Source organism: Chiloscyllium plagiosum, unplaced genomic scaffold (genome assembly GCF_037043375.1).
Source record: "Chiloscyllium plagiosum isolate Xiang-an unplaced genomic scaffold, Cpla_swu_hap1 HiC_scaffold_20, whole genome shotgun sequence".
In the NCBI taxonomy this organism is placed as follows: Eukaryota; Metazoa; Chordata; class Chondrichthyes; order Orectolobiformes; family Hemiscylliidae; genus Chiloscyllium; species Chiloscyllium plagiosum.
In genome coordinates, this window is record NW_028270158.1 from 54,644,627 (window position 1) to 54,659,541 (window position 14,915).

General features: G+C 40.2%; 1 protein-coding gene across 4 annotated transcripts in view; it reads left to right on the plus strand.

Moving 5' to 3' along the window:
- cacna1ha (calcium voltage-gated channel subunit alpha1 Ha) overlaps positions 1 to 14,915 on the plus strand; it is a 552,389-nt gene that overhangs the window by 462,293 nt on the left and 75,181 nt on the right. For all 4 annotated transcript variants that reach the window (XM_087997955.1, XM_087997957.1, XM_087997956.1 and 1 more), the window contains exons 21-25: positions 2,908 to 3,092; positions 10,979 to 11,105; positions 12,356 to 12,481; positions 12,887 to 12,976; positions 13,712 to 13,904. In XM_087997955.1, the coding sequence (XP_087854081.1) occupies positions 2,908 to 3,092; positions 10,979 to 11,105; positions 12,356 to 12,481; positions 12,887 to 12,976; positions 13,712 to 13,904 (721 nt within the window). The remainder of the gene's footprint in view (positions 1 to 2,907; positions 3,093 to 10,978; positions 11,106 to 12,355; positions 12,482 to 12,886; positions 12,977 to 13,711; positions 13,905 to 14,915) is intronic.

A 14,915-nucleotide genomic window follows, 5' to 3' on the forward strand; every position in this document is an offset into this window, starting at 1 on the left:
TGGCAGGTGGGAGTAGATTGGGTTGGGATATCTAGTTGTCATGGACGAGTTGGACCGAAGGGTCTGTTTCCGTGCTGTACATCTCTTATGACTCTATGTTGGATATCCCTGTTGCCCTTCTTGAACAAAGGAACAACATTAGCCATTCTGCTGTCTCTGAGGTCTCGACTGTGTATAAAGATGATGCAGAGATCAAGGCCTCAGTTATCTCCTTCCTTTCCTCCTTCAGTATCCTGGGATGGATCCCATCAGGCTTTGGGAACTTATCTACCTTAATGTTTTTCAAGACACCCAACAACTTTCTCCTTATACCAACATGCTTTAGAGTATCATCACATCCCTCTCATCATCCATGTCTTTCTCTTTGGTCATGATTTGGAGGTGCTGGTGTTGGACTGGGGTGTACAAAGTTAAAAAATCACACAACACCAGGTTATAGTTCCAACAGGTTTATATAGCAGCACTAGCTTTCGGAGCGCTGCTCCTTCATCAGGTGGTTGTCCTCCACCTGATGAAGGAACAGCGCTCCAAAAGTTAGTGCTGCTATAAAAACCTGTTGGACTCTAACCTGTTGTTGTGAGATTTTTAACTTTCTCTTTGGTGAATACCAATGCAAGGTACACATTGGGGACCTCACCTACTTCCTCAGGTTCCATGCATAAATTCCATCCTTTGTCCTTGAGTGGTCTTGCCCTTCCCCTCGTTACGCTCTTGCTTCTAATAAATGTATAAAATGCCTTGGGATTCACTTAATCAGGCTTGCCAAGGACATTTCATGACCCCTTCTAACCTTCCTAATTTCTTTTAAAATTTCTTTTCTGTTTCCTTCATACTCCTTAGGAGCCTTATTTGATTTCTGTTTCCTAAACCTTAAAAATGTTTCTTTTATCTTCTTAACTAAACTTACAACATCTCTCACCACCCAAGATTCCCAAATCTTGCCTTCACTTTCTTTCATCTTCAAAGGAACAGGCTACCTAAACTCATTCTGGATTAGTGGTGCTGGAAGAGCACAGCAGTTCAGACAGCATCCGAGGACAGGCCAAATCGAAGTTTCGGGCAAAAGCCCTTCATCAGATTTTACCTCGTTTTTACCTAAACTCATGTCAACTGGCTTTTAAAAGACTCCCACATGTCAGATGTGGGTTTGCCTTCAAATAGCTGCCCCCAGTCCAATATGTCCAGTTCCTGCCTAATACCGTTGGAATGAACCCTCCCTTAATTTACCACTTTAGCACTAGTCTCATTCTTTTCTATAACTATCTTAAAACTTTTTTTCATTAATTTATAAGGGCATCGCTAGGCCAACATTTATTGCCCATTTCTATTTGCCCTGGGGACAATTATAAGTCACCACATTGCTAAGGGTCTGGACACCAGACCCAGTTAAACTGGAAATTTCTTTCCCTAACGGGCATTAGTGAACTGGATAGGTTTTTCCAACAAGCAACAATGAGTAATAATTCATGATAATCAGTAGACTCAGTTCCAGATTTTTATTGAATTCAAATTCCACAACCTACTGTGGCAGGATTTAATCCTGGGTTCCCAGTTCTTTATGTGGATCTCTGGATTATCAGTCCAGTGAAAACATCACTAGGCCATTGCATCCTGATAAAACTTATTGAATTATGACCACTGTTCCCAAAATGCTCCCAGTTTCATTTGAAGTAAATTGCTAAATTACCTTTTTCTACGCCCTTAACAGTCTCGCAGAGCTTTTTAAGGGCATTTCTCAGGTGCATTCTTTTCAGACAGTAAGTCCAAGTCCATTCTATCCATTTTTATAACTCTTTAATGTCTTTACACTGAGGGCCTGCTTTGTGACTTTTCTCAGCACTACCTGTATTGCTTAAATGTCCCCCTAGATTCATGGGTAACCATAACTAGATGCAGGTTTCTGGATGCCATTTTAACCAGAGCAGTCTAGAGTTGATTATTATTTTCTCTAATTCTCAATCTACTATTTGGCTTGTATTTAACCCCTTTTGTTTTACTGTTGCTGCATTGTGTCTGCTTGAGATATTTGGGACTGGATTTTGGCTGAAGAAGCAGCTTTCACAGGGCTGATTTATTTCCAGTTCATGAACCTGCCCCTGTCAAAACTCAAAGTTTTTGATTATGTTGGAGGCAAGGCTTCATGAGGAGATGGGAATGGCAGCCAATTCGCAACCAGGAAGGGTTGGGTTAGCGGTGGTGCAAGAGTGGAGGTGGACTCCAGTGAAACAGCCCATGTTCTAAACCCAATGCATAGCTCTTTCTATATTCTTCGAAAATGTGAAATAATCTGAATCTTCAAATTGACCAGGGCAGTGGAGAGCTAGAACCAGGATAGAATAGGACAATATTAATTTTATTAAAAATTCATTACTGTGGAATAGTTTTTATTTAAAACTTGCACTGTTTTATATCAAATAAAACTTCGCCAGACTGTTAACCCTGTATTCGATAACTGCCCTTGTTCAGCTTTATGCAGCTCTCAATCATGGCCCAGCCCATGGAAATATTGACATTTGGAAGGCAAGCAAGTAAAAGTAAATACAACAACCATTTTCTATCTCTCCTGTCACCTTCTTGAAAATCAGTAGATTCAGGAACAAGGTGAGACATCATGATGCATGCTGTCAGTGTCATTTCTTTTGGTCACCTCCTACTCTATCAACTCTATTCAGTCCACAAATAGCCACCCCCAAGGACATGTCTGCTGAGAATCTGAGGTCTCCTTAAAATCTATTAGCTGCTTCGTTACCATTGATAAATTATATAAATCATTTATTTTTCCAATTTGTTCTTATTTCTAATGTGGCTGATACTTCCACTACACCTCAGGCTGGAATCTAAGTTTAGTCAATAGCAAAATATTGTTTTTGTTGATAATCTGCTATAATAGCATTTGTTTGTCCTCAGGTCATGGCACTAGGATTCTTTTCTGGTGAGAATGCATATCTCCAAAGCAGTTGGAATATATTGGATGGCATCCTAGTTTTTGTTTCCGTAATTGACATAATTGTCTCCCTGGCATCAGCGGGAGGAGCAAAGATCCTTGGTATTCTCCGTGTATTACGACTCTTGCGAACCCTTCGACCACTGAGGTAAGCTCCATTGATATTTCAACTTTTAGACAGCCAATATGGCAAGCAGAACTCCTCTATCCTTGAGTTGTCACATACTCAAACATCAAGAACACCTTTAGCACTGCAATGTGAACACTAAATAATGAAAAAAAATCAGTTTAATTGGAACAAGGAATGGTCTTCACTCTTTCTGTCATTTCCTTGTCTTTTATTCTCCATCTTCCATCTTTAATTTGAAATTTGATATATTTTCTAACATTGTATTTTTTTTAAATTAAATTCAAAATCCTTTTCTTTCCTTAAATTAAATGATAAGGAGTCATTGCTAGATTTTGTGCTGGGTACAGACAACTCAGGAGTACCAAGGGTTTGACGGGAGCCGAGGTGGGGGTGAAAGGGGTGGGGTGGGAAATATATCTGTGGTGGTGAGATCCGTTTGTAGGTGGCGGAAGTGGTGGAAGATGTTGTGATGTATGATATTCACTCACTATCTACCAGTTTGACAGGGGGAACTTACATAAGAGTGATTATTTTATCATAAGATTAAGATTAGTAATGAAAAAGAGCACAGAACAATTTTTAAAAATCTTCTAAATTAGAAGAGGACTAACTTGAATGGACTGAGAGGAGATCCAGCTCAGATGAAGTAAAACCGGATATTGACATGAAAACTGTAATGAAACAATGAGTGACTTTTAAAGAGGAGATATTTCAGTGACAGGCTAGGTCCATTCCAACAAGGGTGAAAGATAAGGCAACTAAAACTACAAACCATTGGATGTCAAAATTAATGCATTCAAAATCCTTTTCCTCCTGGTTCCAAGATCTATAGAAAAAATGAGTCATTTTGAACCATGGCAATTTGATTGCTTAAAAACTGGCTGTCTGAATGAGAGGGAATTATGCCTGCAGGTTTTAATGTATCTTCAGAATACAAGCAAGAAAAATGATGGCATAAGACTACATAAATCTTGTCAAGGTGAAGTAAATACACTTAGTTTCATGGATTATATCCCTCCCACAGTCCAAAGATGTGCAAGTTAGGTGGATTGGCCATGCTAAATTGCCCATAGTATTCAGGGATGTGTAGGTTACATTCAGAAGCCATGAGAAATGCAAGATTACAGGGATAGGGTCGGGGAATGGATCTGGGTGGCTTCCTCTTTGGAGGGTCGGTTTGGACTTGTTGGGCTAAATGGCCTGTTTCCACACTGTAGGGATTCTATGATGAATTGGTCTTCTGTAGTAATCAATATGAGAGGATTTCTTATAGTTGATACGTGTAATGAGCCTTAAACTACATTCAGGAAGAATACATTCACAATGTTGTAACAAGTGCCAAGCAAATGAAATCTCTTCCACATTTGTCTGTGAAGAGCACATGAACAAGAACAACAAGATGAAATCAGACCCACTAGCAAGCAATGAGTTTCAGTTCAGTTCAACATTATTCCTTATGGTGAAATAAAGCTATAATTACCAAGAAGTATCAACCATGAGCTGACAATTTCTCAGACTTATGGTTAAACTAGCAATCCTAGCTGCAGTCCTGAACCATTGTTGTAGGTGGTGGGTGTTGGTGAACCCCAACAGGAGGTCTCTTAAGATATTTTTGAGGAAGACTGTGAAGATAACTTTTAATATTGGAGAATAGATCGTAGTAGATTTTCTGTCCATTTTATATCCCACTCATTATGCGCCTACTTGAAGACTCTTGCCATTGAAGTTAGCAAGAAGGCAAATTATGCAGGGTGTATAACTGGTGAACATTCTGGTAACAGGAATTTGGTTAGCTCAATTTGGTTGGCTGGCTGGTTTGTCATGCAGAGTGGTGCCAAAAGCATGTGTTCAATTCTTATGTCAGCTGAGGTTGCTACGAAGGACACTCTTCAACCTCTGCCCTCACCTGATGCGTGGCAACCCCAGGTTAAACCACCCATCAGTCATCTGTTTCTCTAAGGAGAGGACAGTCTGATGGTCCGGTAAGTCTATGGCCAATTTACCTTTGCTACTGAAATTGAAAAGAAAGCTCTATATTACCATAGGATAAATAGATGCTTCGTTAAATAATGGGAAGAAAAGTTGAGCCTAAGTATATTTGAATGTATTGTAGTATTCTACCCTAAGGTACCAAAATTAATCTCACATGGAATTAAACCTCTTGGAAATACAGGAATTTATTTTATTATCTGGTGCCAATGAGACAATGAGTGTGCTTGTTGATCAACAGGTCCACATAATCAATGTTAAAAGAACACACTGAGTAATAGAGGTGAAATACAGGGTATAGTCAGATGCACTGCTACACTTTATTTACAGTATAAATAATAATGCAACTTTGCCTTAAATAAAACCTACCAGCTGAGAGCCTTCTCCCTTATAATCTCAAATGATTACTCTGAAATTGTGATAATACAGTAAACTTCCGGTATTTATGATATTTAATTTTTAATGGTTTATCAAGAGCGCCAGTTCATAAGGTGTCAGTTCAAACGAAGCTTGCTGTAACACTTATTTCAACTACTGTTTAGAACTAGAACATAGAACAGTACAGGCCCTTTAGCCCTCGATGTTGTGCCGACCTTTTATCCTATTCTACGAGCAAACTAACCTTCATTCCTTCGTTTTATTATCATCCACGTGCCTATCCAAGAGTTGCTTAAATGTCCCTTATGTATCTGAAGAAGGGCTTATGCCCGAAACATCGATTCTCCTGTTCCTTGGATGCTGCTTGACCTGCTGCGCTTTTCCAGCAACACATTTTCAGCTCTGATCTCCAGCATCTGCAGTCCTCACTTTCTCCTAATGTATCTGACTCTAATACCACTGCTGGCAGTGCATTCCACACACCCACCACTTTCTGTGTAAAGAATCTACCTCTGACATCTCCCCTAACCCTTCCTGCAATCACCTTAAAATTATGCCCCCTCACGATTGCCATTTCTGCCCTGGGAAAAAGTCTCTGGCTATCCACTCTATCTATGCCTCTCATTATCTTGTACACCTCTATCAGGTCACCTCTGATCCTTCTTTGCGCTAAAGAGAAAAGCCATAGATCCCTCAAACCAAAAAAGAGAAAATGCTGGAAAATCTCAGCAAGTCTGGCAGCATTTGTAAGGAGAGAAAAGAGCTGACGTTTCGAGTCTAACTGACCCTTTGACAAAGAATCATAGAGTCATAGAGATGTACAGAACGGAAACAGACCCTTTGATCCAATCTGTCCATACCGACCAGATATCCCAACCCAATCTAGTCCCACCTGCCAGCACCCGGCCCATATCCCTCCAAACCCTTCCTATTCATATACCCATCCAAATGCCTCTTAAACGTTGCAATTGTACCAGTCTCCAACACATCCTCTGGCAGCTCATTCCCTACACATACCACCCTCTGCGTGAAAAAAGTTGCCCCTTAGGTCTCTTTTATATCTTTCCCCTCTCACCCTAAACTATGCCCTCTAGTTCTGGACTTCCCGATCCCAGGGAATAGGCTTTGTCTATTTACCCTATCCATGCCCCTCATAATTTTGTAAACCTCGAAAAAGGTCACTCCTCAGCCTCTGACGCTCCAGGGAAAACAGCCCCAGCCTGTTCAGCCTCTCCCTCCAGCTCAAATCCTCCAACCCTGGCAACATCCTTGAAAATCATTTCTGAACCCTTTCAAGTTTCACTACATCTTTCCCATAGGAAGGAGACCAGAATTGCACGCAATATTCCAACAGTGGCCTAACCAATGTCAGTTAGACTCGAAACGTCAACTCTTTTCTCTCCTTACAGATGCTTGCTGAGATTTTCCAGCATTTTCTCTTTTTTGGTTTCAGATTCCAGCATCCGCAGTAATTTGCTTTTATCCATAGATCCCTCAACCTTTCTTCATAAGACATGCCCTCCAGTCCAGGCAGCATCCTGGTAAATCTCCTCTGCACCTTCTCTAAAGCTTCCACATCCTTCCTGTATGAGGCAACCAGAACTGAAAACAATATTCCAAGTGTGGACTAACCAGGACTTTATAGAGCTGCAGCATAACCCCGTGGCTCTTAAACTCAATCCCCTGCTAATGAAAGCCAACATACCATATGCCTTCTTAACAACCCTATTATCCTGAATGGCAACTTTGAGGGATCTATGGACATGGATCCCAAGATCCCTCTGTTCTGCCACATTGCCAAGAATTCTGCCTTTAACCCTGTAATCTGCATTCAAATTTCACCTTCCAAAATGAATCACTTTACACTTTTCAGGTTGAACTCCATCTGCCACTTTTCAGCCCAGCTCTGCATCCTGTCAATGTCCCAATGCAACCTACAATAGCCCTCCAACACTATCCACAACTCAACCAAACTTTGTGTCATCAGCAAACTTACTAAACCACCCTTCCCATCCAAGCCATTTATAAAAATCATGAAACGCAGAGGCTCCAGCAGAGATGCCTGCGGAACACCACTGGTCACCAAGCTCCATGCTGACCACCTCTGTCTTCTATGGGCTAGCCAATTCTGATTCTAGACAGCCAGGTTTTCCTATATCCCATGCCTCCTTACTTTCTGAATGAGCCTACCATGGGGAGCTGTATCAAACACCTTGCTAAAAATCCATATATATCACCTCCACTGCTCTACCTTCATCAATGAATTTTGTCACATCCTCAAAGAATTCAGTAAGGTTTGTGAGGCATGACCTGCCCCTCACAAAGCCATGCTGACTATCTCTAATCAAACTATGGTTTTCCAAGTAATCATAAATCCTGTCTCTCAGAATCCTCTCCAATAATTTACCCACCACCGACATAAGACTGACTGGTCTGTAATTTGTAGGATTATACCTTTTCCCTTTCTTGAACAAGGGGATAACATTTGCCGACCTCCAATCATCTGGTACTACTCCAGTGGACAGTGAGGATGCAAAGATCATTGCCAAAGGCACATCAATCTCTTCCCTCGCTTCCTGTTGAAACATTGGGTATATCCCATCTGGCCCAGGAGATTTATCTATCCTCATGTTTTTCAAAATTTCCAGCACATCCTCCTTCTTAACATCAACCTGTTCAAGCATATCAGTCTGTTTCATGCTGTCCTCACAAACATAAGGACCCTGTAAGTCGTGAATACTGAAGTAAGGTATTCCGTTAGGACCTCCCCTACCTCCAGGCACAAGTTCCCTCCACTATCCCTGATTGGCCCTACTCTCACTCTGGCCATCTTCTTGTTCCTCACATAACTGTAGGATACCTTGGTGTTTTCCTTAATCTGACCCACCAAGGCTTTTTCATGCCAGCTTCTAGCTCTCCTAAGTCCATTCTTCCATTCCTTCCTGGCTACCTTGTAACCCTCTAGAGCCTGTATGATCCTTACTTCTCAACCTTAAATAAGATTCCTTCTTCCTCTTGACTAGATGTTCCAGATTTTTTTGTCAGTCAAGATTCCATCATCCCACCATCTCTTCCTTGACTCAGTGGGACAAACCTATCCAGCACTTGCAGCAAATGCTCCCTAAACAACCTCCACATTTTAGTAGTGCATTTCCCTGAGAACATCTGTTCCCAATTTATGTTCTATGGTTCCTGCCTGACAACAGTGTAATTCCCCTCCCCCAATTAATACTTTCCCACACCATCTGTTCCGATCCCTGTCCATGACTGTAGTAAAGTTCAGGGAGTTGTGATCACTATCACCGATATTGAGTCAGAAATTCTTCCTAGACGCACCTGACAAAATTTGCTCCATTCAAACTATTTACACTGAGGAGATTCCAATTAATATTAAGCAAGTTGAAGTCACCCATGATAATAACCCTGTTACTTCTGCACCTTTCCAAAATCTTCCTTTCAATTGCTCTCCATGTCTCTGTTGCTAATGGGGGAGTCTGTAGAAAACTCTAATAAAGTGACTGCTCCTTTCCTGTTTCTGACTTCCACCAATACTGACTCAGTAGGCAAACCCTCCTCGACGACCTCCCTTTCTGCAGCTGTGATACTATCCCTGATTAGCAATGCCACTCCCCCACCATTTTTCCTTCTCTCCCTATTCCTTTTGAAACATCTAAACCCTGGAACATCAAGCAACCATTCCCTGTGATATCCAAGTGTCCATAATGGCCACAACATAGTAGCTCCAAATACTGATCTATGCTGTAAGCTCACCATTCTTATTCCTGACACTTCCTGTGTTAAAATAGACACACTTCAACCCTCACACTGACTGTAATTTTTCCCTATCAACTGTCTATCCTTCCTCACAGACTCTTTGCACACTGTATCTGCCTGTTCACCAGCTACCCATCCTCTGATCCATAACTCTGTTTCCCATCCCTCGGCCAACTAGTTTAAACCCTCCCAAAGAGCTCTAGGCAACTTCCCGCCCAGGATTTTGGTGCCCCTCCAGTTCAGGTGCAACCCATTCATCTTGTACAGGTCCCACTTTCCCCAGAAGATATCCCAGTGATCCACTACCTGAAGCCCTCCTTCCTACACCAGCCCTGCAACCACATGTTCAGCTGCATTTGCTCTCTGTTCCTAGCCTCCCTAGCCCATGGCACTGGTAGCAATCCTGAGATTACTACTCTGCTCATCCTGCCTTTTAGCTTCCAACCTAACTCCCTATATTCATTTTTCAGATCTATCCCTTTTCCTACCTGTGTCATTGGTACCGATGTGTACCACGACTTCTGATTGCTCACTCTCCCCCTTAAGAATCCTGTGTATTCGATCCGAGATATGCCTGACCCTGGCACCGGAGAGGCAACATGCCATCTGGGAGTCTCATTCGTGACCACAGAATCTCCTGTCTGTTCCTCTAACCATTGAACCTCTATCACTATCGCTCCTATTCTCCTCACTTCCCTTCTGAGCTACAGAGCCAGGCTCAGTGCTAGAGACCTGGCCACTGTGGGTTTCCCCTGGCAGGTCATTCCCCAACTGTATCTAAAGCGGTATACTTATTATTAAGGTGAACGGCCACAGGGGATCCCTGCACTGTCTGTCTATTCCCTTTCCCTCTCCTGACAGTCACCCAGCTACCATTATCCTGTAACGTAGGTGTGACTACCTCCCTATAACTCCTCTCTGTCACCCCCTCAGCCTCCTGAATAATCCAAAGGTTATCCGGCTCTAGCTCCAGTTTCCTAACATGGTCTGTGAGGAGCTGGAGTTGGGTACACTTCTCGCAGGTGAAGTCAGCAAGACACTAGTGGTGACCCTTACCTCCAACATCCTGCAAGAGGAGCATGCAACTGCCATAGCTTCCATCGCTTCTGCTTTAAATTGCCAAAAGAGAGTAAAAAGAAAGCCTTACGTTACTAACCCTCCACAAAGAGTTTTTTTTTGGTTAGACGAGGAGGATTGGTGGGAAACTGTACACATGTAGTGTTTCGCGTTTAGCCACCACCTGAATATATTAGTTCACTTACCCAGCAGTCCCCTTGTCCATTTCCGCTACTGTTTCAGCCTTCGCTCCGTTGATTAATGAGGTAAGTAATTTATAATAAACATACCTTCCTGGCTGCCCCGGCTCGTGCTCTGTTGTCACCAGCTGCTGAAATGGAAGCTACTGATTCATGGGGTAAATATTTTATATTCAAACTTACTTTCAAACATGCACAGTTGCTGCATGCTTTGAAATATTTTAAGCGAGAAAATTACAATTCAGGTGTTTGGGTGAATTGCTGACAGATTTTCCATTGCAAGAAATCCAAAGAGACTTGTTAAAAAAATCTTAAGCATGATATGACTCAAATTTGGATGGGTCGAGTTACATTCGCCCCACAAGTCATACTTAATACTTTTGCTGTAGTCACTTTCTGTATGATCACATGGGAAAAGCTATCCAAGCACATTTTCTCTCACTTATTCTTAGAAACTCTGTTAACTATTGATTATAATTCCTGACAGCAATTTGTCCCTTTTGCTAGAGTCATCAGCCGAGCTCCAGGCCTAAAACTGGTAGTAGAAACGTTAATAACTTCCCTGAGACCCATCGGAAATATCGTACTCATCTGCTGTGCTTTCTTCATCATCTTCGGAATCCTGGGGGTCCAGGTAAATATGAGATTATTAATGAAAGGTCAAAGTATTATTCCCCAGAAATATGACTTTATATATTCAAATAACTAAAGCTGAATTTGACAATCAGAAAAGTAAACTAGATTGTGATGCCCTAAAAGAGTATTGCCTTCATAGAAGTATGCACATCAAGATCTCTCTCAACTTCGTTCCAAACATGCATTAAAACTGTCTAAACCACAAAGAATTAGCACATCACTACACTTCCATCTAATATCACTATGATAAAAAGTAATGCATTGCTCTTTTGCAAAATCCAATTCATAACAATTCTGCAATGCTACCTGAAGACTATATTGTTTGAGAACTGATTATTTCAACTGCACTGTGTATCTTTAGGAGTTAATCATCACAGGTATTAACCAATACTGCCTCTTGAGAGAGCAGTTAAGCTGTGTCACAGGAAATTATAAGCAAAAATTATTATCATACTACATTTAGCCAGAGGAAATATTTACTTATGATTCCTTATAAAAGATTTGAAGTGTCTCAAGAAAAGCAGAATCATGAGTGCAATGCTTTTATAGTTACCATAGTTTCTTTCCTATTGTTCTATTCTCTCTCAATTATGTGTTGTAATCTCTCTTGCATTCTTCTGTTTATTAGTACCAATTGTGCAACAAGGATAAATACATGAATATTGTGGGTTCTTTATTTGCACATAAGACCCCATACTAGAACTGCTGCTGTGTCTGGTCTATGTCACATCATCTATCAAACTACACTGAGATGTACAGTAGTAGTTTAAGAAACACTCCCTTTGAAGGTGTACATATTTCAAATCACAATAAACTGGGCCAAACATTAGAGAGGGGAAACTCTTCTGTTCCTACCTGTTAACCCTTCCAGGATTACGTGAATTTTTCTACTTTCTAGCTGAAAGCCTTTATAAAAAATCAGTTTGAAAACTTTATGGCTTAGAGATTCATCCGTGCCCTTCTCTGAGTCTGCAGGCCAGAAACTAAAAAAGTCTTAGAAAATGTGTGATGGGTTTAATCTGAATCACAGATCACATTTAATCTGAATTATTGATGTTAGTCATCACTCCAGGAACAACCCCTCTGAAAGGAAATTTCAATAATTAGATTTCAATAAGTTCCTGGAAAATTGGTGGGGAACATTTTGGACCAAGGAGTTGAAGAGGACCATGACTGCTTTTTAATCATTATGCGGATTGAATGGGTCTAAAATTCTTCTTCATAAATCTATATGTTCATGTTTTTCAGTTGTTTAAAGGCAAGTTCTACCACTGTGATGGACATGATACCAGGAATATTACAAATAAGTCAGAATGTGTCCAAGCTAATTACAAATGGGTGCGCCGTAAATACAATTTTGATAATCTGGGACAGGTATGTTTAAGTTCTGCATTTAATGGAATAATAGTTGCAGTTGGCAAGATACAAATATACCTTCTTTTCAAATGCATTCAGAGAAAAGCATAGAAATTACAAGGTTGCTTCTCCATTTATTTCATTTTCCAATAAATTACTGGTAATAATTTTGTGGAATTTGAAATTGGTGTAATAACTTGATTAATTTCTCTGCAAAATTATTTAATGTGGACATGCAGAAAATGAGGATCACAGTATATCCTTCATTGTCATTTGGTAATAATTCTGAGGCATTCAATAAATAATATCATTTGGGTTTTTGGACAGTTTTGTACATATTTTAATTTTTAATCTTTGTATTCATTTTGAAAGAAAACCAAATACTTTAGAAAGACTGATAACTGTTTCTTTTTTGCTTTTTAGGCATTGATGTCACTCTTTGTTTTATCCTCCAAAGATGGTTGGGTAAATATAATGTATGATGGTCTCGATGCAATAGGAATTGATAAGCAGGTAAAACAAAAACACTCTATGTCATCCCCTTGTGACAATTTGAACTCAATGTGCTGCTTATTTACATTTCATTCATAATGAGTTAAAATATATTTACCATATACACCAGAACTAATGATGCTTTTGAAATAATACAAGTTATTCTGTTTCAGGATTATTAGCAATATTTCCACTTGCGGGAGTCCAAACTGGGTTCACAGATATAAGATAGTTATTGATAAATCCAATAAAGAATCTTGCAGAAACTTTTTTTACAGAGTTGTGAGAATGTTAAATTTGATACCACAAAGTTAAAGAGACTTAACATTGATCCATCTAAGTAGAAGATAGATAAGTGCATGAAGTAATACAAACAGAAAATATTGGAAATGCTCATCAGATCAGCTAGTATCTATAAGGGAAGAAACAGAGTTAACGTTTCATGTCAGTGAATGAGAAAGGTAAACAGCAATGGGTAAGTGAAATAGGACAGGAGTAGGCTTATATGGTATAAGCACTAGCACAAACAGGTTGGGCCAAATAACCTGTTACTATGCTGTAAATTCTGTGTAATCTTCATTTACATTAATCTTTTGTGAAACAGTTCTGTTCCAGTAAATAGAAACGATTGAAATCAAAAATGTTCCCTTTATCTTTATGCCAAATGGTTGTGAACGTTAATTGGTTTGTTCTATTTGTTTGTTCTACTTCCACTCCTTCCTTTCCTTGTCCTGCACATTCCTATCCAATCGACAGCCGCAAAGAAATCACAATCCCTGGATGCTCCTGTACTTCATCTCCTTTCTCTTGATTGTGAGTTTCTTTGTGCTAAACATGTTCGTTGGGGTGGTGGTGGAGAACTTCCACAAGTGCCGGCAGCACCAGGAGGCTGAGGAGGCACGCCGGCGGGAGGAGAAACGTCTGCGAAGGCTGGAAAAAAAGCGCAGGAGTAAGGAACTGTGCCTGGCTGGTCGGTAGTACGTTTAATCTTTCTGAGCCCTGCCTGTTTCCAAACTGGGAAGGAAATGTGATTCCTGTAGCATGCTAGTGCATGCTGAATTCACATTGCATGATGACCTGAAAAGACTGGTTGCATTGCAATTTTTAAGGTTTAATTTATTTCAATTTTGTTTTAAACCAGACACCAAATCCTAGTTCTTTTAGATAAAATCACCTACAGTGTTTTTTGGTCCTGGGAGCAGCAGAGGGGCATGGGACAAAGTGATACAAGCTTAAGTGCCAGTCAAGTATAAAGCATCTGTTTTATTTTCCAATAAGATGTTAATAATTATATCTTCTGACAATATTCAAACATAATGTAACTAGCTATTTAATGGACTTCACAAAACTTTTTCACAAGTGTACGTTGCCTGATTGCTATTTGTAGAAAATTCATGTTAATGTACAACAAATACTTAATTAGACATTGACAGAGAACATTGAAACTTTGAGCAGGTGTAGGCCAATCAGCTTGTTGAGGCTGCTGTGCCATCATTATCATGGCTGATCCTCTATCTCAATTCTATATTCACGTGTTCTCTCCATACCCCTTGATGTCTTTAATATCTAAAGATATTTTTAGATGATAGAGAAAAATAGGAAAACATACTTGATTGTAAAGAAAAGATATTATTTCTTCCAGTTCACGTTTGCCAAAAGCAGTACCTGGAGAAGTCCCAAAGTTTTGGCTGAATGTGGCAGACTCAGAAAGATGCGTAGTGTGTGCTGTACGTTTTAGTGCTGTCCTTTTGTCACAATCTGTTTATAAAATTCTACCATATAGATGTTGTGGTTAGAAGGAATGTGTCCTCTTGCATCTTTCCTAGGCAGTTTCATTGACTTATTGAAAATTTTGCTTTTTATGCTATATTTCTGCATTTAGTTATTTTGATCACAAATAACAAACAAAATTGCTTCTCCCCACTTCTTTCCCCAGAGGGTAGTATGATCAGCGTGTCGA